The 22,094-nt window shown below is 42.3% G+C and overlaps 1 protein-coding gene across 51 annotated transcripts in view; it reads left to right on the forward strand.

Moving 5' to 3' along the window:
• Plcb4 (phospholipase C, beta 4) overlaps positions 1-22,094 on the forward strand; it is a 359,160-nt gene that overhangs the window by 289,039 nt on the left and 48,027 nt on the right. For 26 of the 51 annotated variants that reach the window (XM_087648887.1, XM_087648864.1, XM_087648902.1 and 23 more), the window contains 8 exon segments: positions 3,013-3,121; positions 6,121-6,331; positions 7,513-7,606; positions 9,725-9,804; positions 10,298-10,382; positions 13,051-13,141; positions 13,648-13,743; positions 18,065-18,165. In XM_087648887.1, the coding sequence (XP_087505013.1) occupies positions 3,013-3,121; positions 6,121-6,331; positions 7,513-7,606; positions 9,725-9,804; positions 10,298-10,382; positions 13,051-13,141; positions 13,648-13,743; positions 18,065-18,165 (867 nt within the window). 51 annotated transcript variants of the gene reach the window in all.

Raw genomic sequence — 22,094 nt, forward strand, 5'->3', positions numbered from 1 at the left:
AGTTCTCTCCGAGCTGTGAAGAAACTTCCTGGATGTGCTTGTTTCTAACTTGAACTCTTCTGTACCCGTTACTCTGAGGTTAGCTGAATATAGTATGATGTGCTGTATCTAGCATTGTTCCTTACTGGGATGCAGTGATGCAAACCTTACCTTTCGTTTTCCCACCTCTCAATTATTCAGAGGGACCATGCTGTAAAAGACCATGCCTTTTAAAATGTGAAAATTTGGGGGGAAAGAAAAGATTCTATTATTTGGCTGAGCAGGTCAAATTGGAGTTTTACTTTTGTGTACACTTAAAGCTCTTTTGCTGAGACTGTAACCGTTAGGTAGCCAGTGCTAATATGCGCTGTGTTCCCTGGCTATCCAGTCTGCTATACGGATGGCCTTATGAGTATGATGTCCTCTCATTTCATTTTAACAGGTAAAGGCTTATTTAGCTGCACTGGTCAAATGATTATTCCTACCTTCCAGAACTTATGTATTCGGGCTTTTTTGTTTTGTTTTGCTTCGCTTTTGTTGTCATGGATATACAAATGTATTAAAAATGCATGCAGTTACAGGATAAGGCAATGCTTTTTGCTTTTCTTTTTTTCTTCTTATTTTTTTTTTTTTTGAGAGAGGGTCTCCTGTGGCTGGCCTCCAACTCACTACAGAGCATAAGATGCCCCTCATCTCCAGATCCTCCTGCCTCAGCTTTCCACGTGCTGCAATTACAGCAAATATCACCACACCCGATCTGTGCAGCATCGGAGATTAAGCCCACAGGGCTGGCGAGCATTGTATCAATTGAGATCCGCCTTCCGTCTTAGAGCAGGACCTCAAAATGAACAAGTCAGGATCACCTGGAAAGTATGCTAGCCCTCCTTCCCCCTCCCCGAAATAGTGCCTAGTTTCACCTGAGGGCCAGGTTCAGTAGATCTGAGGAGAAGCTCGCAGAGTCTGCATTCTTTAAAATCTCCCACGTGATAGTAATGCTGCCACCGCCGCACACAGAGCACATTTTAAGCATCACCGTGTTTTTATGTACCTGTGTGTAAAACACCCAGGTATGTCTGAATTCTCTTCTCCCACTGTTCCCATCAATTTCCTCTCCCATGGCTGTATCCCATTTTTCCTTGCACTTCTTAAGCCACATGGATTTGCTTCACCATTCCTCTTAAGTTCCAAATGCTCAACTGTGACTTTTGTTAATCTTACTAGGGAGGCTACAGAAGGGAGCTGTGAGTGTAGCTATGCTGGGTTGTGAAAAGAACCCTTACCATCCCTTACCCGTCTTCTTTAGTGCTATTGTTTATGGAGTGGGGGATTTCTAGAGTGGTTGAGGTTTCATTTGTCTGAATGCTTTTAAACGATTCTTCTCACCCCAGGATGGATTCTCGCCCCCTTGAGTCCTGGCGTGTGCTGCATGGTGCATCAGATCCTTAAAGGGTGCGGCATGTCTCCACGTGACTGGCACCCCCCTGTCCACATCAGTTTCTCTTTCTCCACAGATTTCAGCACCATTCTCTCCAGAACCAAGGCCTGCTATTGTTAGTGTAATAGTTTGAGCATATACAGGGCATAATCGAGAATTCTTTAATATTACAGAAGAAGCATGCTTCGTCTTGATAGTCCATCAAAAGATATTGATTTTGTCCCTTTCACACTCTTAACTAAATAGGACAAGGCAATGCCTAGACATGTCTATGTTTTAGCATTTAAAATCCATTGGCCAAAGGTATTGTTCTGCACAGGGTCTTCTTTTCAGAACCTTAACAGTTGCTTCTAAGCATCTTCCTAATAATAGTGCAAAATCTGTGCATGCATCTGGGTAAAGAGTTGTTGCCAAAATACTATTCATTGACCAGTTCTTGGTCACATCTGCTTATTGGTCATTACTCCAGAAAAGTTTGCCTTTGAGGGATAACCAGGGACAATGCAATCCTGTCATCCTTAGTGAAGTATAAGGATGTTTAATGGACCCTTGACTTCCAGACATTTGCCATGATGTGTGAGCACATGTATACAGACACAGACACAGACAGACAGACAGACAGACAGACAGACACACACACACACACACACACACACACACACACACACACATTCAAGCACATACACTCAGGCACAGACACCTGTGCAGGCACATACATTCAAACGCGCACATGCGTGCGCACACACACAAATAGCGAACAGGCTTCTCACAATTCTAGGAAGTTGGGGTGTCCTCATTACAGAAAATGTGTTGGACATGTGATACAAGAAACATCTTGTGTCCTTATTAGGAAAGGTTGATGTCAGCAGCTTCCACAAGAGCCGTCTTCCACACACTCTACTCGGGGTTCTAGAGCAAAGTGAGTTCAGCTTGAGAGTGAAGATGCTCTGAGCCATTGCTTTTTAATTTCAAGACTTTTTAAAATATACTTCTAAGTACTCTGTTCTTATTAATTTTCACCGTTACAATTACAGCTTTTTAGAAAACTGTAGGCTCAAGAAAATATAGTTTTCAGACTGCTTAAGAACCTCTCATTATTAGAGAAAGATAGAATAAAAACTATTTACTTTTTCTGACATTTAGAGGTTTTGCTGTTACTGTTTGGGGCTTTGGGCCTCTTAGTATATGACCTCGTTGCTTATTTTAATTTTTTTCACTTTTTAAAACTAGACAGTACTAAATTTGTAAATATCATAAAGATCCGTTGCTCTCATTTTTACACATATTTGTGGCCAGTGTCGCCCCTATACCACAGCTGTGTGAGCAGAAGGAGGAGCCGGTGCGCAGACATCCCCACTCTGTTGTGTGTCGCTCAACATTTAATCAGGAGAAGTACACACTCAGGTTCCCTCAGAGAGAGTCCAGATAAGGACTTCCTGAAGACTATTTAGGGAGAGAGTCAGGAAGGCTGCTAAATCTGATCCTTGTGGTTATAAACACAATAGTCTAGATGTATCTTGTTTTACAAATTATATGCTTTGAAATGTGTTTCAAGGATGAGGAGCGAGGCCCTAAATGGAGTTATTTTCTCATCACAGCATCAGCGAGATCCTCGGCTGAATGAAATTTTATTCCCGTTTTATGATGCTAAAAGAGCAATGCAGATCATTGAGATGTATGAACCTGATGAAGAGTTGAAGAAAAAAGGTAACACAAAGGAGAAGCTTCAATTAAATTTCATTTTCGTTAAGACAGAAAAAGTATACCGCCTTTAAAACCCTTGAATTTTAATTAAAATCTCTTAAATGCTTTCGAGCACTGTAGATCTAAAGACTAGTAATTTATCCTTTTCCTGCTCCTAAATTAACTCAATTTGTATATTCTATCAAGTGAGTCCACGCTGTCTGAAGTACACTACTACTGAATGTATCATGTTAAACACATTACGAGATGACAGTCCCTGTGTATGCTTATAAATCAAGTTTTAATTTTGCATAGTGTGAAAAGACAGTCTCGCTGCACGGTCTTTCAAAAGAATTTCTGTCACATAAGACTCTGCATTTTCCTTTTCTCCCTTTTGTTTTGCTAAACTTGATAAATTTAGTATGTAATTTGGTGTGCTCTCTGCCTCCTTGTTTGACAGCCTGGATTGGAAGATTAAAGACACTAATAGGAAATTAACTAGTCAGGAATTGTGTCCATGAGTTATTCATACCGCTGGATCTTTGCCCCTTCATTTAGTTTTGGAAACAATATGGTGTTCAAACATTAGTCAAAGGGGAAATGTGGAGAAGACAGCAGGGCATCCCTGCAGCAGGGGCATGCCTGCAAGCCTGCCACTTGGAAGCAGGAAGCAATACCATAGCATTTGCTGTGAGCAGCTTTTTCTTACCTTCGTGACCAGGTATACCTGACGGGAGCAACTCAGTGGGGGAAAGGACTTCATTTGGTTCCCATTTTGAGGAACTTTTCGTCTGTCATGGCAGCAAGGCCTGGTGTCGGGAGTGTGAGGCAGGCTATAGCAGGGCTAACAAGCAGACATAGTCTGTTCTACAGCTTTCGAAACAGTGCCACCTACTGGGAATGAGGTGTCCCAGCATATCAACCTGTGAGGAACATTTCACATTCAAACTGTAACACTGGGAATTCAAAAAGTGAGTAAGACCCGCCACTTCCCAAGGCAGTTGTTGTTTGTTCAAAGGAAAGAAGCAGAGCAGTTCCTTGGCAATGTGATGTTATGATTTATGTGTGTCTTTGTTATTTCTCAAGATCTTTCAAGACCTAAAGTCTAATTATAACTGACACCACCTAAAAACACAGCTTCCCTTTCACAAAGGACAGAAAATGAAAGCCTGTCTTAACTTGGTCATTGAGGGAACACAGCCCAAAAGACGCTCCCCATAGGAGGTTAGATACCTACAGCTCCTTTGGGACTGGGACAGTAGGTCATAAAGTAGAAAATGTGCCTCTCTTACAGCTCAGCATTTCTCCATGTAGGTTTATACCCTTGAGAATCCTTCATAGAGTCACCAAATACTGTCTTTCAGTATTTAAAAACCCAGTGCTAGACCTCAGTTTCTTCACTGCTCTATGCTTAGAGAGGGGATGGTCTGCAGGCCAGTAGCTTTCAGTTTCTTCTGTATGCACGTGACTTTCAGAGTAGCCTTCCAGTCCTAATCTCTACCATAAACCAGGGCCTGTCCATCCGCACATTGTATGGGGATGTGTACAGCACATTTTGATTTCCCTCTTGACAGCCCTCTCCCAGCCTATAAAATGCTGCACTACTCACTTAGCTTTCCAAGCTAGAACCTTTGGAATCCCTCTGTAGTTTTGAATTCTTTCACATCACTTATGATCCATTAGCAAAACTCATGAGATCCACTTCTCTATTCTCAGCTTCTCAGACGCTCAGGCCTACAGTGACTCTCATGGGCAATGCTAATTGCCTTCTGAATTATCCCCTGACCCCTTACTCAGTACTGTGCATCACATAGTGGCCAGAGAATGCCATTTAGAACACTGTTTGATGCTATTGTTGGACTCTTCCACCTCACCAGAGCTTCCCAGCATACTTGGAATAAAATCTCAAGTACTTAACACAAAACCCGGTGAATGCAGCCTTTGGCTCCCTCCAGCATCATTGCCCACCACTTTCCCAGGATGCTGCTCACTCTACCTTACATTCATTGAGTGGATCGAGAACATATACTTCGGCATTAAGATCTCTGCATTTGCTCATCCTTCCACCTGGAAACCCCACTCCTGTTTGTGTGGTCCGTTCCCATGCCTGTGTGTGTCCTTACAAACCCCCTGGCCACATACCTAAACCAGGATCCCAGTATGCTTTTGTAGCTTTCATCTTTGTATATTTATTTCCCTTAGCCATAGTATGTTATTTTTTTGTAAAAGTGGACAGTTTTCTGCATCTATACCAGTGTCTCAGCAGTATTTGGTGTTAGAGTGAACGAATGTTTTAAGTGATCATCAGAGCTTTTCTGTGGGTGTGAAACTGCTTCCACGACTTGCAAATAGTTACAAGAAAAAAGCAAAGGGCAGAGGCTGCCAGTGCTTGTGAAACGTTGGCTATTCGCTCTGTGCTTGCCATGTGGGCCCTGCCCCATCTGAGTGGCTGAAGTGAGAGTAGCCATGTGTCTCAGGAATGTTTCTCACCAGGTCTACAGGTTACCGCCAGACAGTTGTGAAAATTGTTGTTTAATTTTGGAGAGGCAGCCATTCCTAGGAAAGGTCCTGTTTTTGGTTGAATGAAAATCCCAGTGACTTAGAATTAATGCCACACCTCCTACAGATATTTCCAAGTTACCAGTCACGGTGATCTTGGGAGGCAGGTGGGCTAGCATTCTCCCCACTTTGCTGGAGAGACCAGGAGACAGGCAGCAGAAGGCAAAGGTGGTCATAGCAGAGCCAGAGGCCCCCAGATCCCTCCTCACCATGGTTTAGTTTAGCATAGTTTCTTCCTTCGTACAACTGGAAACATCTGCTGCTACTGATACGAAAGGAGGATATTTATAGACTGTCTTGTTTTGCTTGTAATATGTATTCGTATATTTTAAGTTCTGAAAGGTACAAGTCTTGGGAAAGACTATGAAGTTACTTCTGTTTTTAGTCTGCCTCAACTAGGCTGAGCAAAATGTAAGTGTGCAGCTTCAGAGCCCCAGTGCCATTCAGATTTCCTTCCTCCCCAGGCCTCATATCCAGTGATGGATTCTGCAGATATCTCATGTCAGATGAAAATGCCCCCGTCTTCCTAGATCGCTTAGAACTTTACCAGGAGATGGACCACCCCCTGGCCCATTACTTCATCAGTTCCTCTCACAACACCTATCTCACCGGCCGGCAGTTTGGCGGAAAGTCTTCAGTGGAAATGTACCGACAAGTCCTCCTGGCTGGTTGCAGGTCTGTAAATCAACGTGGCAATCTGCTTTATCTGTATATGGTGCTGTTACATGTACAGTTGTCCTGCCATTAGCCCTTGGATCCCCAGTATTCCAAGATGGCCGGTGACTCTGTGAAGCAATGTCTCATACCTAATTCTATAGATCTATGCCTCCTCCCCATATATCAATAACTGTGATGAAGTTCTCTTTACAAATTAGGCACAGAGAGTCTAACAACACCGATACTAAAATTTGTCCAAGGATGTGCTGTGATAACATTGGCGGCTTCGCTGCCTTTCACCGTGGTACTGCTATTATGAAAGGAAGGGCTCTGTGAACACAAGCAGTATAGTCCTACAGTATTCTGATAACAGGGAAGTCGGCTAATGGCTTACATGTGGTAGTGAATACAGGGTGATGTGCTGGGCCCTGCATTGATGCAATCATAGGCAGGATGCTCACCTGAAGAGTGAGTGGTGCCAATGCACAACTCTCACGGTGGTTGTTAAATGTAGAAGTTGCTTATTTCTAGAACTTTGCCATCAGTATTCCCCAACCAGTGTTGACTGCAATTAACTGAGCCATGGATAAGGGAAGACTATTATAATTTGCTTTTCTCTGAAATCATAAATAGTAATCATCATGAAAAGGTTATCTACATTTTCCTTTAATAGATTATGTTCTAACTATGAGTGAGAACAATCACTATTGTATGAAGGACTCAGTTATCCCAGGAGACAAAAGACATTTATTTACTATGATTTTAAAATAGAACCTCAAAAACATCAAAATCAGAAAAAAAACAGATATTTTAAGAAGCCATATTAAGTTATAGATCATTTTAGATTTAGTTTTATTTAAATTTAGAGGCTTGGGGATCTAATTTGTTGGTGGAGCATTTGCTTAGCCTGTTCAAGGTCATTAGTTCAATCCTTACCACTGCCCAAAATACAAAATCAAAATTATAAAAAAAAATGTGGAAAAAAATTATAAAAAAACTGGGATTATCCAGTCTCTCACCCAAGGCCTTTTCGATGATGCCAATTTGAGTATTAAAATGTAGTTTTGACCTACACACCCATGGAGCACCCATGTTACACATTCCGTTTTCTGACCTATAAGAAGTGACTTATTTGAGGTCTCCGTGACTTTGTGTGAGGTTTCCAGCTAAGGGCTCAGTGTTGTAATCTGTGTTCCTAGGTGTGTGGAACTTGACTGTTGGGATGGAAAAGGTGAAGATCAGGAACCAATAATAACTCACGGAAAAGCAATGTGTACAGACATCCTTTTTAAGGTGGGTTTTAAACGTCCACAGTCAGACCTTTCCCAGACTGCAGGGAGCCAGAAAACGATTTTTTTTTTGGTTCTTTTTTTCGGAGCTGGGGACCGAACCCAGGGCCTTGCGCTTCTTAGGCAAGCGCTCTACCGCTGAGCTAAATCCCCAACCCCCAGAAAACGATTTTTTTTTCAATTTTCTCAAACAACCTCAAACCTTCACATTTCTTTCTTCTCCTTTTAATGGGAAAATCAAGACAAGTATTATTTGTCATGTAATATTCTCTTCATGGTATTTTCTTTTTTATTGCAAATGATGGCTAAAATGCAATGAGATCCCTTAGCTGAGTCTACCTAGTTTTAACCCAAAATAATTTTTTTGGGGTACACACATAGCCTAGCTACTTGGGATGCTGAAGCACAGAACTTGCTTATGTTTAGGATTTCAAGGCTACCATGGAAGACAGAACTTTTCTCAAATTGAAATCAACAAAAACAATTTTTATCTTACATACTTATTTTGCTTGCCCACTGTCTATTGTTCTTGAGAGACTCCAAGGTAGCATAAAGGAGAAACAGAGCATATAAATAAGCCTTATAATAAGGAGACAATGAGGTTGGCATTGTGAATGACTATTAGAAAATCTTATACATTTGGAAGCCTTACCACAAATCAGGCTTCACACTTTCAAAGGATTTAGAGCCAAGAACAAAACTTAATTCCCAGGACCAACAGTAAGCATGGTCCCCTTCAGTACCAAGGACAGAGAGATGTTCCCCTCTAAAGCTTCCCGCCAAAAGGAAAATAGTTAATAAACAAGACACCTCATAGGATCTTTGGGTGGTGTCTGCATGTGATTTGAAGGCTAGTTTCTTAGTGTGTTCTTCCACATGTCCATGATGTCCCACCAAAAGTAAGAAATTGTGTGGTAGGCTAATGTCAGAAACATTCAGACCTGCTGGTTCATGCAGTCTGAGATGGTGATGATGTCTGGAATGGTGTCCCCTAGCTCTGCCTACTACTTAAATTACCACAGTGTCTTCCAAGTCTGTACGTCAAATGTCCCATCCATATCACATCTCTTAGACAAGGTGTTAGTAACTTTGAATCAGCAACAATTCAAGATCATGCTTTCTAAGAAGACTTATCTCATGTGGTAATTCTGGACCATTTGCTAGGTAATTTGTGGTCATTTTTACCTGCAAATCATCTTTAAGAAATAACAATTAAACGACCAATTCAATAGAATATTTTCAAGCTTGTCATTTTAATCTTCCTGTCATGAATAATTATTGTAGAAACATTTTCTGACTTGCTGAGTAATGAGGCTTGCTCTGTAGTTAGTTACAAACCAGTAAGAACTTGTAGATTTTATAGTGTGGTAGTCTGATTGTAGAAGCATTGGTTTGAAGTCCCTTTCTCTAAAATAAACCTGAGGGCTAACCCTCAGATGCAGCTTGTCTACTTCCTAACATGCAAGGTATAGGGAGGTGTTAGCCCATTTGGGAGTAGGCAGGATAAAAGTGAAGTCAAGCCCACTCCTGTTTTATCTCACATGTTACCTGACTACAGAGGAGACCCACTTTTTACCAGGCTCACAGGAAACCATTGATATTGGAGTTGTCCTATCGGTAGAGTAGGGTCAACAAAGAATGGTGAACACATTCATAGTCCAAGATGATTCCAAACTCATGAAGGACAATTAGAAACTTTCAGAAATCCTTGTGTTACTACCAGCACATTTCTCCAGAAGAATGAAGAATCATCTGTCATGAAAATCTCTGCACAAAGTTTCCGTTCTCCTCAAGGAGAATGATGAGGGCTGACAGCACAGCTTAGTGGTTGAGCACATGCTCCAAGCTCTGCACTCAAACCCAAGTACTATACAAAATGGGGAGGGATGAACCAGAATCCCTGGTTCTGCACATTGTCAAGTGAGAGCTAGCAGGCCACTCAAGTAATGTCACTTAACAGCCCTGGAGGGGAAACAAAAAGAGCTTTGATAGAAAAGCTATGTCCTAAAGCTCTTGAGTCTCTCCAGGAGGGGCGGCTAGGCAGATGTGTTCTCTGTGACTAGTGTCAGGTGCTTCACATGTGTCTCCTCGTTTCTTTCACGAGCACTCTTTGTCTTTAAAGGATGTAATCCAGGCCATCAAGGAAACAGCGTTTGTCACATCAGAATATCCTGTAATTCTCTCCTTTGAAAACCACTGCAGGTACAGCGGCTCCTCCTTTTCCATGTCCCCGCTTGGTGGTGTTCAGATCCCCTTGCTCTTTATCCTGCTGTTAATTTTTTAAAAACTGACTGAGTAGTTCGCTGTCTGATGTGCTGAGTAGCACACAGTCCTCCACTGAGGACACAGTCATTCCCACCCTGCCTACCCAGAAGGCATTTCCATGTGGTTCAGTAATGCTTCCTCTGAACAAAAGGTCAGAAATTAGGACACCTAGGTGAAAGTTCCCTTCTAGATGGAAAATTCGGAGATAGCTCGGAAAGCGTCCTTATGTTTTTCTTGCCAGTTTTTTAAAATGTAAAGCTGTACCATTTTAAGTTTGTATGGTATATTAAAAGTATAGCTCCAGTTAATGTCATAAAGACTGTCCTGCACTTTGTGAAGCGGGCAGTGTAGTTGTCGGGATAAATGTCTCTCTCATTCTTGGAGAGCTAATGGACACTTGAATTTACAAATGCCACTTCTTTCTCCCCAGCAAATATCAACAGTACAAGATGTCCAAGTATTGTGAAGATCTATTTGGGGATCTCCTGTTGAAACAAGCACTTGAGTCACATCCAGTATGTATTTTTAGCAAACCAGAGTTCCAGCATGAATGGATTTGTTTTGAAATGTGTTTTTCAGGGGTCAAGTAGCACTGGAGGCCAAATCCTAAGGATTTTCATATTTATTTAGATTCTCTGGTACAAAAAGCTTTTATGGTGCTTCAGAGGGCTGTAGAGAGGAGCATAAAATAAACATCTGGCTGCTCTTAGGATCTCATGTTTTAAATTTCATAAAGCTTCCAAGCCAAGAGTCCAGGCCCCTTAAGTGCTTCCCAGTGCCGGCTGCACTGAGATACCTGTAAAAACACCCGCGCTAGAGCCCCACCTACAGTGTTGTTTGGTTTCTGATCAACCCTGGCTCATAAGAAGGTATATTATGTCCTCCAGGTAAACAAATGTGTGCCCAAGGTTCAGAACTCATGGGAGCCAGTTGCTGTGGGAAAAGCTCCAAACCGACGTCGTGAGACACAGAGTTCAAATTCCCAACTCCAAAATAAATACTCAGGCAAAGTCACATGGCCAGTTTTGAACTTCATTGCATACCTGCCAGTTTGTTCATAGAGCAGTTGTTATTAAAGTCCATAGGAGGGCATTATGGAGTCTGAACACATTTGTAGTTGTTCCAAAGAGCTCCTAGGATTTCTGTCAGGATCTGTAATATCCAAGAGGATAAGGTGCATTGTGATGAGATATTACAAGAAACAAGACTTACTAAAATTAAAGTGTCTTTTTTTTTTTTTGGTTCTTTTTTTTTTTTTTTTCGTAGCTGGGGACCGAACCCAGGGCCTTGCGCTTCCTAGGCAAGCGCTCTACCACTGAGCTAAATCCCCAACCCCTAAAGTGTTTTATTAGGCTGTTCAACCCTCCTGTAAATATGATGAAATTGGACAAAAGGAGAGGGACAGGAGAGTCTTTGGCAAGAGGGTGTTTGGGCCATGGGAATAACCTGGCTGCTCTAACCATGGATTTTTCTGAGGTATGTGTGGCAGCTGAAAGCCAGGGAGGCAAGGCTGTATCCTTTGCTCCCCACCTGACTCTGTGCAGCTGAAGCGCTGTGGCAGGTGCTGCCCGTCCTCTCCCAGCACACCCTTTCTCCCCACACTTGGACCAACTGTTGGCTGCCAGTGCCTGCAGTGACCTCTGGTAACTGGTCAGGCTCTGATTATATAAGAGAGACAGGCTGGAAGGGTCTGAGGATGAACTCTCCCACTAGTCCTTTACTCTGAATTCCCAAGGGAGATTTCTGAACAACTGTTCTCTTGTGACCCTTGGGCTCCCCAACAGGATTCCCTGTGGGCCACCCTCAGGTGCCCCAGTGATAACATCCCAATCATACACCCTTCACTGGCTGTCTCCTCCTTTCTCTTATTTTTCCACTTCTCTGTTGACATGTGCAAGAACCAGCTCTCACAAAATCTTATGATGTATTAATCCTTGTCTAGGAAGCTGATTCTGAGGGATTCTATATGAAGAAGCATCCTTGATTTATTTTATTACTATTGTTTCCTTAATCTGTATCCTCTGTCTGTTCTCTTGGGCAAGAGAAGAGGCTTGCTTTTGTGCAAAGGCCATTGTGCTCTTCTTAATTAATTAATTGATTAATTAATTTACATCCCAAACACTGCTCATCCTCCAGGTCCCTCCCTCATTGAGCCCCTCCCGTTCTCTGAGAGGGTGGGGCCTTTGGCTATCCTCCCACCCTGGCATGTCAAGTCTCTGTTTGATTAGGCACATCTTCTCCCACTGAGGCCAGACAAGGCAGCCATGCAGACTAAATTACCTGTCTGCTATATGTGTATTGGGGGCTTTGTTCCAACTTCTGAATGTTCTTTGGCTGGTGGCTCAGACTCTGAGAGCTCACACGCTTGCAGGTTTGTTGACTGTAGGGTTTGCATTCCCTTCAGGGCCTTCAATCCTTACCGCAACTCTTCCATAAGTGTCCCTGACCTCTGTGTAATGTTTGACTGTGGGTATCTGCATGTGTTTCAGTGCACTGCTGAGTAGAGCCTCCCAGAGGACAGTTATGTTAGGCTCCTGTCTACAAGCATAACAGAGTATCATTAATAGTGTCAGGGGCTAGTGCTTGCCCGTGTGATGGGTTTCAAGTTGAGCCAGTTGTTGGTTGGCCTTTCCTTCAGTCTCTGCTCCATCCCCGCATTTCTTTTAGACAGGACAAATTTTCAGTCAAAAGTTTTGTGCTTTGGTTGGTGTCCTTATCACTCCACAGTGAAGTTCAGATTCCAGCCATTCAAACCTCTCCCATCTATAGTAAACCCATTAAAATCCCACATCAGTCTGTTGAGAAGACAGCCTTAGTCTGTGACCTGGTGCACATGCAAGGGTGGTCTGAGGTCTTTCGAGTGCTTTGTAATGGACCTGAAATGTGAAAGACCCACCATACAGCAGGACTGCCACCCCCTAGCACCACTCTAGTCAGACCCTACCCTACTACAGAAGTTGGATCCGTCTGTATACTCCAGAAGACTGGAGGTGTTCCAGGTTTACAACATTATTTAAATCAAAATTGGATTCATTGAGGTGATGTGAGCATGTGTGGAAGCAGAACTGTGCACACTGACATCTAGTGGATCCTGGCTGGTATGACTTCAGGCATCTAGGGCTCATCTGGTCTGGACTTGAGCATGGAGAAGGCCCTAACTGAGCTCTTTCTATATATCTCTAGCTTGAACCAGGGAGGCCCTTGCCATCTCCTAATGACCTCAAAAGAAAAATACTCATCAAAAATAAAAGGCTGAAGCCTGAAGTTGAAAAAAGTAAGTCAACTGCCCATGTGTTTCGTGAGCAGTTCAGCTGTCTAGGTGAAATGTGGTAGAACTGATTACTGTTGTGAGAGGGGAAGGGGGATGTGCAGATATTACAGTTATTTTCCAGCGTTATGCCAGTACATTCCCATTTATCCGTAGTTCTTACAGCTGCTCCATTCAGTGGAAAGCACTCATTCATGCACTGATGTGCTAAAGTAGAGAAGGAATAGAGGTTTTGTACTGCCGCATACTCCGTCACAGTTTTGTTCATAAAAGATAAATTAGTTTACACTCGCATTGGAAACACCTCAAAGTGTGTGGGGCCGGGGAAGTGGCTCTGTGGGTAAACCACTTGCCACGCACGTATGAGGATCTGAGTCTGAGGACCCAGAATCCACATGCTTCACTTGAACTCCTGTAATGCCCGTGAAGATGAAGGGCAGAGACAAGAATTTCTCACGTTTCATAAGCGACCCAGCATCTGTTATCAGCTCCGTGTCTGATTTTACTTGTAGAACAGCTGGAGGCTTTGAAAAGCATGATGGAGGCTGGAGAATCAGCTGCCCCGGCCAGCATCTTGGAAGATGACAATGAGGAGGAAATAGAAAGCGGTGAGTTGTGGGGCCGGGGAAGCGGCTCCCGGGGGCAAACCGCTTGCCACGTACGTATGACGACCTGAGTCTGAGTCCCCAGAATCCACATGCTCCACTTGAACTCCTGTGATGCCCGTGAAGATGGGAGGCAGAGACAGAAGAATTTCCTTAAGTCTGTGAGCCAGCTAGTTTGTCAAAAGCACTGTAAACAACCAAGAGAGCCTGACTCAAAACAACCGAGGTCGTCTTCTGACCTCCGAGTGTGCACTGTGGGCACACGCCCACCATCTTTCACATACTCTCATTGGCGCACATAAACGTACGCCACATAGATCACACACACACACACACACACACACACACACACACACACAAAGAATAATAAGTTGTCATTTCAAGTTACATGCTTTAATAAGATTTATATTGGAAATAAGAAAAACGTTAATCTCTCTTAAATCATTTGACTAGCAGTGACTCTATCTTGCTAATATTTAGGAGCAGGATTTTTTTTATTAGCCCTAATCTTTCGGTGGGTGACAGTTTTGGATACGATTTTTCCAGTTTATCTGGACACCGGATGTTAGCAGCTTAGCTGTCTCCCTTCACATTGTGCACTGAGCATTTCAAAAAAGATTCGCAGTCAGAGACTCAGCCTTCGGTCACTTGTTGAGTTAGGCAGGAGTTGATGAAGGGACCCTTTGAAAGGCCCATTCTATAATCCATTTTTTTTTGTCTTTTGTAAAGAAAAACATGAACTTGAGCTCTGTTACTGGTAGTAGTAAGACAAGGAACATGGGATAAGAGAGCTGAAGGACATGACGGACTAATGCTCACAAAGTGAATCTGACAGTCAAAGCCTGTATCGCCACTTTAAGTTAAGCCAGGGGGTAGCTCAGTGACACAGCACGGGTTTACCCTGCTCGAGGCCTCCTCACCAGGGTCCCAAGAAGCCTTACTTAAATGACGAGCATTGAGCATCACCTGTTTAGCTTCTCAGTATGGCCAGCCATGGTGCTCTGTTTAAAACTGGTGTCGGGGTTGTCACTTAGATAGCATATTTGCCTAGTATGAGCAAAGTCCTGGAGCGATTCCCTGCACTGAAAATAATAATATAATAGGAATACTAATCCTAAGTGGGCCATTTTGGAAGTTTGGGAGTGTTTGCAGGTAGTGATCATATCCTTAGAATTACCTGCCCCAATGACTTGAACTTGCATTGCTTTATGGAGCCATGGATGCACAGACTGAGTACTTATAGAACCTTCTTATCACTCACAAATCTGACTTTAGGGGCCTAGGTACATAGGCTAAACCCCAAAGCTACGAGGATTACCTAGGCCCCTTATTAAAGACCCTGACTGTGAGAGAGAGAGAGTTCATTACTAAATCAGGTAAGTATCCATGGATTTAACTTCAGCCCCAGAGAAAAATGTATGTTTGACTTCCTTGTGTTTCTCTGTGCCTAGTAGGATCTAAACGGACAAATGTCTCCGGTATTATTCAGTTAGTTCTTACATAATGCACCATTATTACATAATGCACCATCCACATTTGGAGTCACGAACTCATGGTGATTTATAATTACCTCTCATGATTTTGTGAGCAACTGGGGTTTATTTGGCTAGTTCTCCTTGTTTTTGGTTTTTTTTTTTTATACAGTTGCTAGCAGGTGAACATCTGGAGTTGGCATCGTTTTAAGATTTGTAGACAATTTAGACATGGTTGCTCATGAATTTAACCATCTGTGGTGCTCAGCTGGGTCATTTGAGCACAGAATCCCTTTGTGGCCGCTATGTAATTTCAGCATCTCACAACACATCGGCTGAGTCAGAGCCTCCAAGACCCTGGGCCCTAGATGTAGGAGATAGGAGCCGTTCTATTATTTAAGAGCTGTGAACACTTCGTCTCTGTTTTGTTCTTCAGAGCAGACTTAGGGCTGCACACTCAAGGGAGATCAGATATCAGATCAACTGAAGGGAGATCAGTGACAGGTCAGATATCAGTTCAACTATCTTTGGATATATAGTATGTAACCATTAGATTTTTCAGATTAAAAATACAAAATGCTATTTACAAATTATATATATTAATATATATATATATATATATATATAACAAAATCTCAACAAATAGCCTTAAAATTTGGAAAAGGAACATTAAACAAAACTAGTTTTTTTTTTAATTCAGCTGAAATTTCAAAGAAGGTAACCAAATAAATAAGTATCTGTTATCCAATAAGACAGATTGCAGAAGTAATGGAATAAGTTAACAAGGAAAACACGAATATCTATGCCATATACACCACTGAACAGCGTGTCTCACTGCCTTGATATCATGCAACCAAGTGAACAAGAGCTCTCGCTCTCCAGTGCACCTGGAGCTTAAAGATGGCCAGCATTTTCTATACAATCCCTTAGTTACAAACCAGTGGCGCAGAGAATTTCTCCAGAATCTCCCAACTTCAGGATCGAAGGCTTTATACCCTACAGTGCTTCTCTTCTAATCCAGAGGACTTTGGAGTACACAAATAACACACATATGAAAAGTGATCATTAAAAATATTTTACGGTTAAAAATTACAGCTGATTGTTTTAATTTCATTTTTGTTGTGACAAACACTCATCAAAAAACAGCTTTGTGGGCAAAAGGAGTCATCTGGCTTATAATTCCAGACCCATTGTTGAGGGAAGTCAGGGCAAAAAATTGAGATGGGCCTGCTTGCTATTCTCCACAGTCAAAGAAGTATGGCAAGGACCCTAGAGGGATGCTACTTGTTGACTGTCATGCAGAATTATGTTCAACTAGTTCTCTTAGACAGTTCAAGACTGTCTGCTTAGGGAATGTTGCTGCCCATGGTGGGCTAGACTCTCATTCCTACATCAGTTGCCTACCAAGACATGCCCACAGGCCACTCTGATATAAGTACCCCCTTAATTAAAATTCTATACCAAGGTAGTTATAAGCATTGCCAAGTTCACAGCTAAAGCTAACCAGGACACAGAGGAAAACCAAGTGCTTTCTGAATATATATATATATATATATATATATATATATATATATATATGTATATATGTGTGTATATATGTGTGTATATATGTATGTGTGTATATATGTATATATATGTATGTGTATATATATGTATGTATATATGTATGTATATAAATGAGATATATATATCTAAAATGAGGGCCAAATGATTCTACTTGTCATTCATAAGAGCACCTTCCTACCTTAAATACTGTATGTTCTTTATTACTATAAGCAAAACACCTCTATCATTATCTATTAGCACAGGAAATTGTAAACAAGTATGAGAGTTCCTAAAGAGAGAGCCTCATCTACTAAATTTCTCTTTTAGGGCACAGAGGTTCTGTTGTCCTGGTTATATATATAATTCTTGGTTTCCCTCAGTAATAGTCTGGTCAGCCAGCCTGTTAGGACTTTGTCATAGTATGATACTAGTGTAGAGTCTACAATTTAAACACACTAGCATGACAGGTAAGAGTACCTGCAGTATGGCTTTGAAGGGTAGGCTTGGGCATTAGAAAACAGACAGTGCTCAAAAAAAAAAAAAAAAGTGCATGTACCCTGACCTCAGGCTGGATTGAAAGTCAGGACAAACGGCTGCTTCCCATGCCGAGTGTGAGGCATCCAGTGTTCGGTAGCGATGTTGAATATGACTGTGAGTGTTTCTCTGTACTTGTGCATGTTCAGGAGATGCCGACACGTATTCAGATGCTCTGTGTAAGTCCTAGTTACTGAGTGTCTGCCAGGGATATCCAGTTTACACCTGGATGATCAGGTTAGACTGCTTATGCAAGTCGAATATCCAGTATCCAAAATACTTGGCCTGAGAAATAGTTCCATTTTCAAGATTTTTCTAAACTTAATTTTTAATAATTTATTAGTTATTAATAAGTTCAATACTTTCTTATTTTGAAATGAGAGTCTGGTCTCATGTTCATCTTCTTGCACCCTGGCAAAACCAGACTTATAGGTGTCCACTTTCATCACCAAGCTCACATTTTCCGATTTTGAGATATTTCGTAGATTACCACCTGAGTGTGCCTAATATGAAATTGTGAAATCCAAAATACTGTGAAATCTGAGACTTCTTGTTTGTTAACACAATGCTCACACAGTTTAGGAGTTTTGGCACACTCTGGATTTTGATTTTCAAATTAAAGATAATCGGCCTGTATATGACACTGAGACACCATAGAAGTGGTGGGTGGTTTCCGAATCCTGGTTGTGTGTCATAGGTCATGGGAACCTTCTCTCCTAAGGTCATGGGCAGGGTATGAATTTGGCTTCATTGGTTTTCTTTCTGTTAAGCAGCTGATCAAGAGGAAGAAGCCCACCCTGAATACAAGTTTGGAAATGAACTTTCTGCCGATGACTTCAGTCACAAGGAAGCGGTTGCAAACAGCGTCAAGAAGGTCCGAGGCATTGTACTCTCATGCTTTCATGGTTTGTAAGGGGTGGCAGTTACTGTGGGGTTTTGGGTCTGTGTCAACAACAGAAAAACCAGGTATTGTGTTTTTCTCTCTAATTATATAGGACAAAATTCTTTGCTGTGGGACCAGAATTTGACACATTCACAATCCTAAGTTTCAGAGGACCTATAAATTACTCAGTAATTATAGTTTTAAATGTCATCATTTATTGTAGTAGAGATGATGAGTAGAGACACAGTATCCCAGGGCCAAAGGTTAGCCTGTTGGTATCATTAGGAAACTATGTTCTGGGTATTCCAAAGGAAGCCTCAGTACAGAGCTGGTCCAGCTGGTGAGAAAACCGTCCTCCTAGCAAATGTAAGAGAAGGTTGCAGCCATTCAGTCAAGGAAAATTGTTGTTGGATTCTTAGTACTCGTCAGGCCCAGTGTAGGACATACTGCCCTAAACAGGTCAAAGTGCACTTTCACTTTGCCTTCTGATAGCTTCTAAGGGTCTCCTACATTCTAGGAGAAAGGATGGAAAAGAGAGTAAAGAGTCAAGTTTGTGGCTAGTACCATTATGAAAATAAAAATGCGTACTAAGGTGGAGACAAGGAGAGAATGCGGTGACTGGGATAAGGAAAAGAGGAATTCACCATGCAGAGAAACAGAGAGTAGCATTTCATACGGAAGAACCACAGTAAGAGCAAAGATGGTGTGAGTGGAGTAGATTGAAGGGTCGTAGGGAGAAGCAAGGTAACATGTTGGGTGTGAATTAGATCATTCAGAATTTTGGAACTTTCTATGAGAAATTAACGAACGTAGGTGAAGCATGATCTGTCTCACATAAAAGTAAAAATGGGGAAAGAGTGTAGTCTGATAGAAGACTATAGTGTCCCTTTGAAGCCTCTCATCTAGAGGAAAGTAAGGGCAAAAAGGTGGAAAACATTGAGAATGGGCTTTTAATTGGTCAGAAGCAGCCCCTCCTGTTTAAACCAGAGAGTGAAGAGGGAGAGGATAGAATGGTCCAAGGTGTAGCAAGGGCATAGACGATGGTACAGTCCATGGTGATGGACTGAACGTGAAGGTAAGGTAAGGAGACGCAAGGCAACCTCCTGGAGTCCTTGTACAAGGAACAGGGTAGCAGCAGTAGCGTTGATTGGAGTGGGAAACACAATGAGGAAGGACTCAGCAGTTCCCAATGGGACAAACAACTGGAGAGGTCTGTAAGCCGTTCCAGTGGAAGGGCTGAGGAGGAGACTCGATCCCTTGACCTCAGCCCTATCTAGCCTCCGGTAAGTTATTTAACCTCTCTTTGCTTTTATTTCCCCATCTTGAAAACGAAGGTGATAATACCTGTTTCATCAGGTACTCACCACAGAGTAAGTGAACTGTCTCGAGTGCCCTCCACACGGCGGGACAGTAGTCGTTCTGCTATGCTCATTGCTCCCATGTCATTGTCATCCTCATCAGCACCCACACATCAGTGCCTGTGTCTAGAAGGGAGGTTGAGCAAGAGAAGGGAGTTCAAGAGATAAGGTCTGAAGTCATGGGAATCGCTGAGGTGAGTCACGAGAGATAGAAAAGAAGACCTGTGTGGAGCCCTAGTCCATAGGGAGCTCACAGGAGAGGCGCCAGGAGGGACGAGCAAAGACTTGGCCAGCAGCCACCTAAAAGAGAACAGGACAGTTATGGGCTTCCGATGTCCTTGAAGGACTGGGTAGGAAGACCTATGTCCACTAGATTTGTAGCATGGAGGTCAATGGCAAATTGAAAAGTTTGGATAGAGTGCTTGGAGGAAAGGAACAGACAGGTAGAAAGGATTAGGAGTTGTTTCTGTTTTTGTGAGTTTTCTTGAAAGAATCTAACGGGCTGGTACCTGAGATGTGGGATGTGGAAATAATGCTCTTTTCAATCTGGATGATGTTTCAGGCTTTAGAAAGGGAGCCACTAGCGTGGTGAGAATAGATGAGATCACAGCAATGTAAAGGTGCAGTCCTTGGTGAAGTAGGGATGCTGGCTTTGGGAGGATGCTGGACAGAGGCGCAGGTGCAAAGGTTTGATGGCAGAAGCATAGGAGATTAATTGTCAGGGAGAAAAGGCAAAGAAATGGTATCATTTCTGATGGTAGGGAATGCTGAGTACCGTGAGAGTACGGATGCCCACTGAGACTCCAGAATGTTGTTGTCCTGCACAGAGGATTCATCAGTACTGTCTAAGGATGGGCTAGCATAACAAAACTATCAGGCTTGCTGGTTCGGATACCTAAAATGTATTTCGTGGTGTTTTCTGGGATGGGTGTGCCACCCAATATGTTCCAGAAATCCCTTTTGGCAGGTACATTGTCCCGTGGTGGAAAGAAAATGGGAAAGTAAGATTTTTCTTATCTCTTCTTATAAGAGCACTAACATCATCATGAGGATTCACCTCTGACCTGATTACCTCCCTCAAGCCCCTTCTCCAAGTTCAGATATGTCTTGACTTACAGTGTGAATATGATCAATCCAGTCTAAAAGTTGAAAACTTTGGTTAAAAATGCATCTCATACACTTAACTTATTGAACAGTGTAGCTTAACAACACAGTATGCTGTCGAATTTTGGTCACTTTACCCTCAGGATTATGTGGCTGACAAGGAGACACTGTCATGCATCACAAGAGGACACCAAACTGTATTCTTGGTCATAAAAAGATCCAACTGAAAGTACCAAAGGAGTTTCCACTGAACGAATATCACCTCACACCCTCATAAAGAAAAGAGTCATAAACAAGCCATCATTAAGCTGGAGACCATCAGTCCATCACACTGACATTAGGGTTCACTGATGCTTTTGGTGGGGATGCAAACATTGAGTCACAAACATGAACGCTGGCTTACTGAAGACCATCTGCACTCCACGTTACATTTAAGGGAAGGTGGCCACATTGCCAACCATTTTCAACCTTCATGCTTCAATTCTTAGGGAAATGTCTACAGTGAAACAACTAGGTGAAGATTGTCAACGAGGGAGGGAAATAGCATCACCAAGAGAATTGATAAAGTGTAAAACGGTGAGCTTAGACTATCTGCCATGTTTGCTTTCGATGATGGCTTTATGACATCAACAATTTACCATTATAAGAAACAAAAAGAGTAAGAAGTTTACATATGCATCTTTAGCCAAGGACAGGCTAATGGGTTTGGAAATTTGCCCTTTAGAGAGGTAAACAAAATAATTTTCTTTCTCTAATTTAGACCTCAGATGACCTTGAACATGAAAACAACAAAAAGGTAACAAAATAATTCTCGAGAATTTTTCCATCAGGAAACACCCACGCGTGGCCTTCTCACATTAAACAGTGATCATCTTCCTAGTCTATGCAATGCTAGAGTCACTGTCCATAGGTCCAGTATTGGCATGTCTGATTCAGCTAGTTGCAGTGAAACCAGTAAAGCTGATTTAAGACATAACCAAGAAACAATTTCCCTGAAAGCAACATTCAGTGCATAAGCCATCGCCTTATGTGGGATGAGGTTTGAGTCAAAGGAGAAAGTTACATAATTTTTAGCATATTGAATGGGAAGATAAAAATAAGCAGTAGTTAATCACAGCCCTGTGGTAGTGTAGTGGAATAGATGGTGGTTCTGATGGTGCCAGTACTCGGGAAGGTTAGCTCCAGTCTGCATTCACTCGTGTCGGGCCTTACTGTGCAGCCACTATGTTATGTTTTGTTCTCTTTTATGCTCTTCACGGTTCTCATCGTTGCTTGTATATGTGCATCTGTTATTGTGTGTATTTGTTATTGTGTAATGCCGAGACCCATGGCAGTCACACACAGAATTTGCCCATTCCCAGGATTCTCACTCACAATTCAGAACGCAGGAAACCCTGCCTTGCTGTCTGTGGGGTCTTGTTGCAATTAGAATGAATTCAGCCTGAAGGGATTCCCTCC

Source organism: Rattus norvegicus, chromosome 3, assembly GCF_021556685.1.
Source record: "Rattus norvegicus strain SHRSP/BbbUtx chromosome 3, alternate assembly SHRSP_T2T, whole genome shotgun sequence".
In the NCBI taxonomy this organism is placed as follows: domain Eukaryota; kingdom Metazoa; phylum Chordata; class Mammalia; order Rodentia; family Muridae; genus Rattus; species Rattus norvegicus.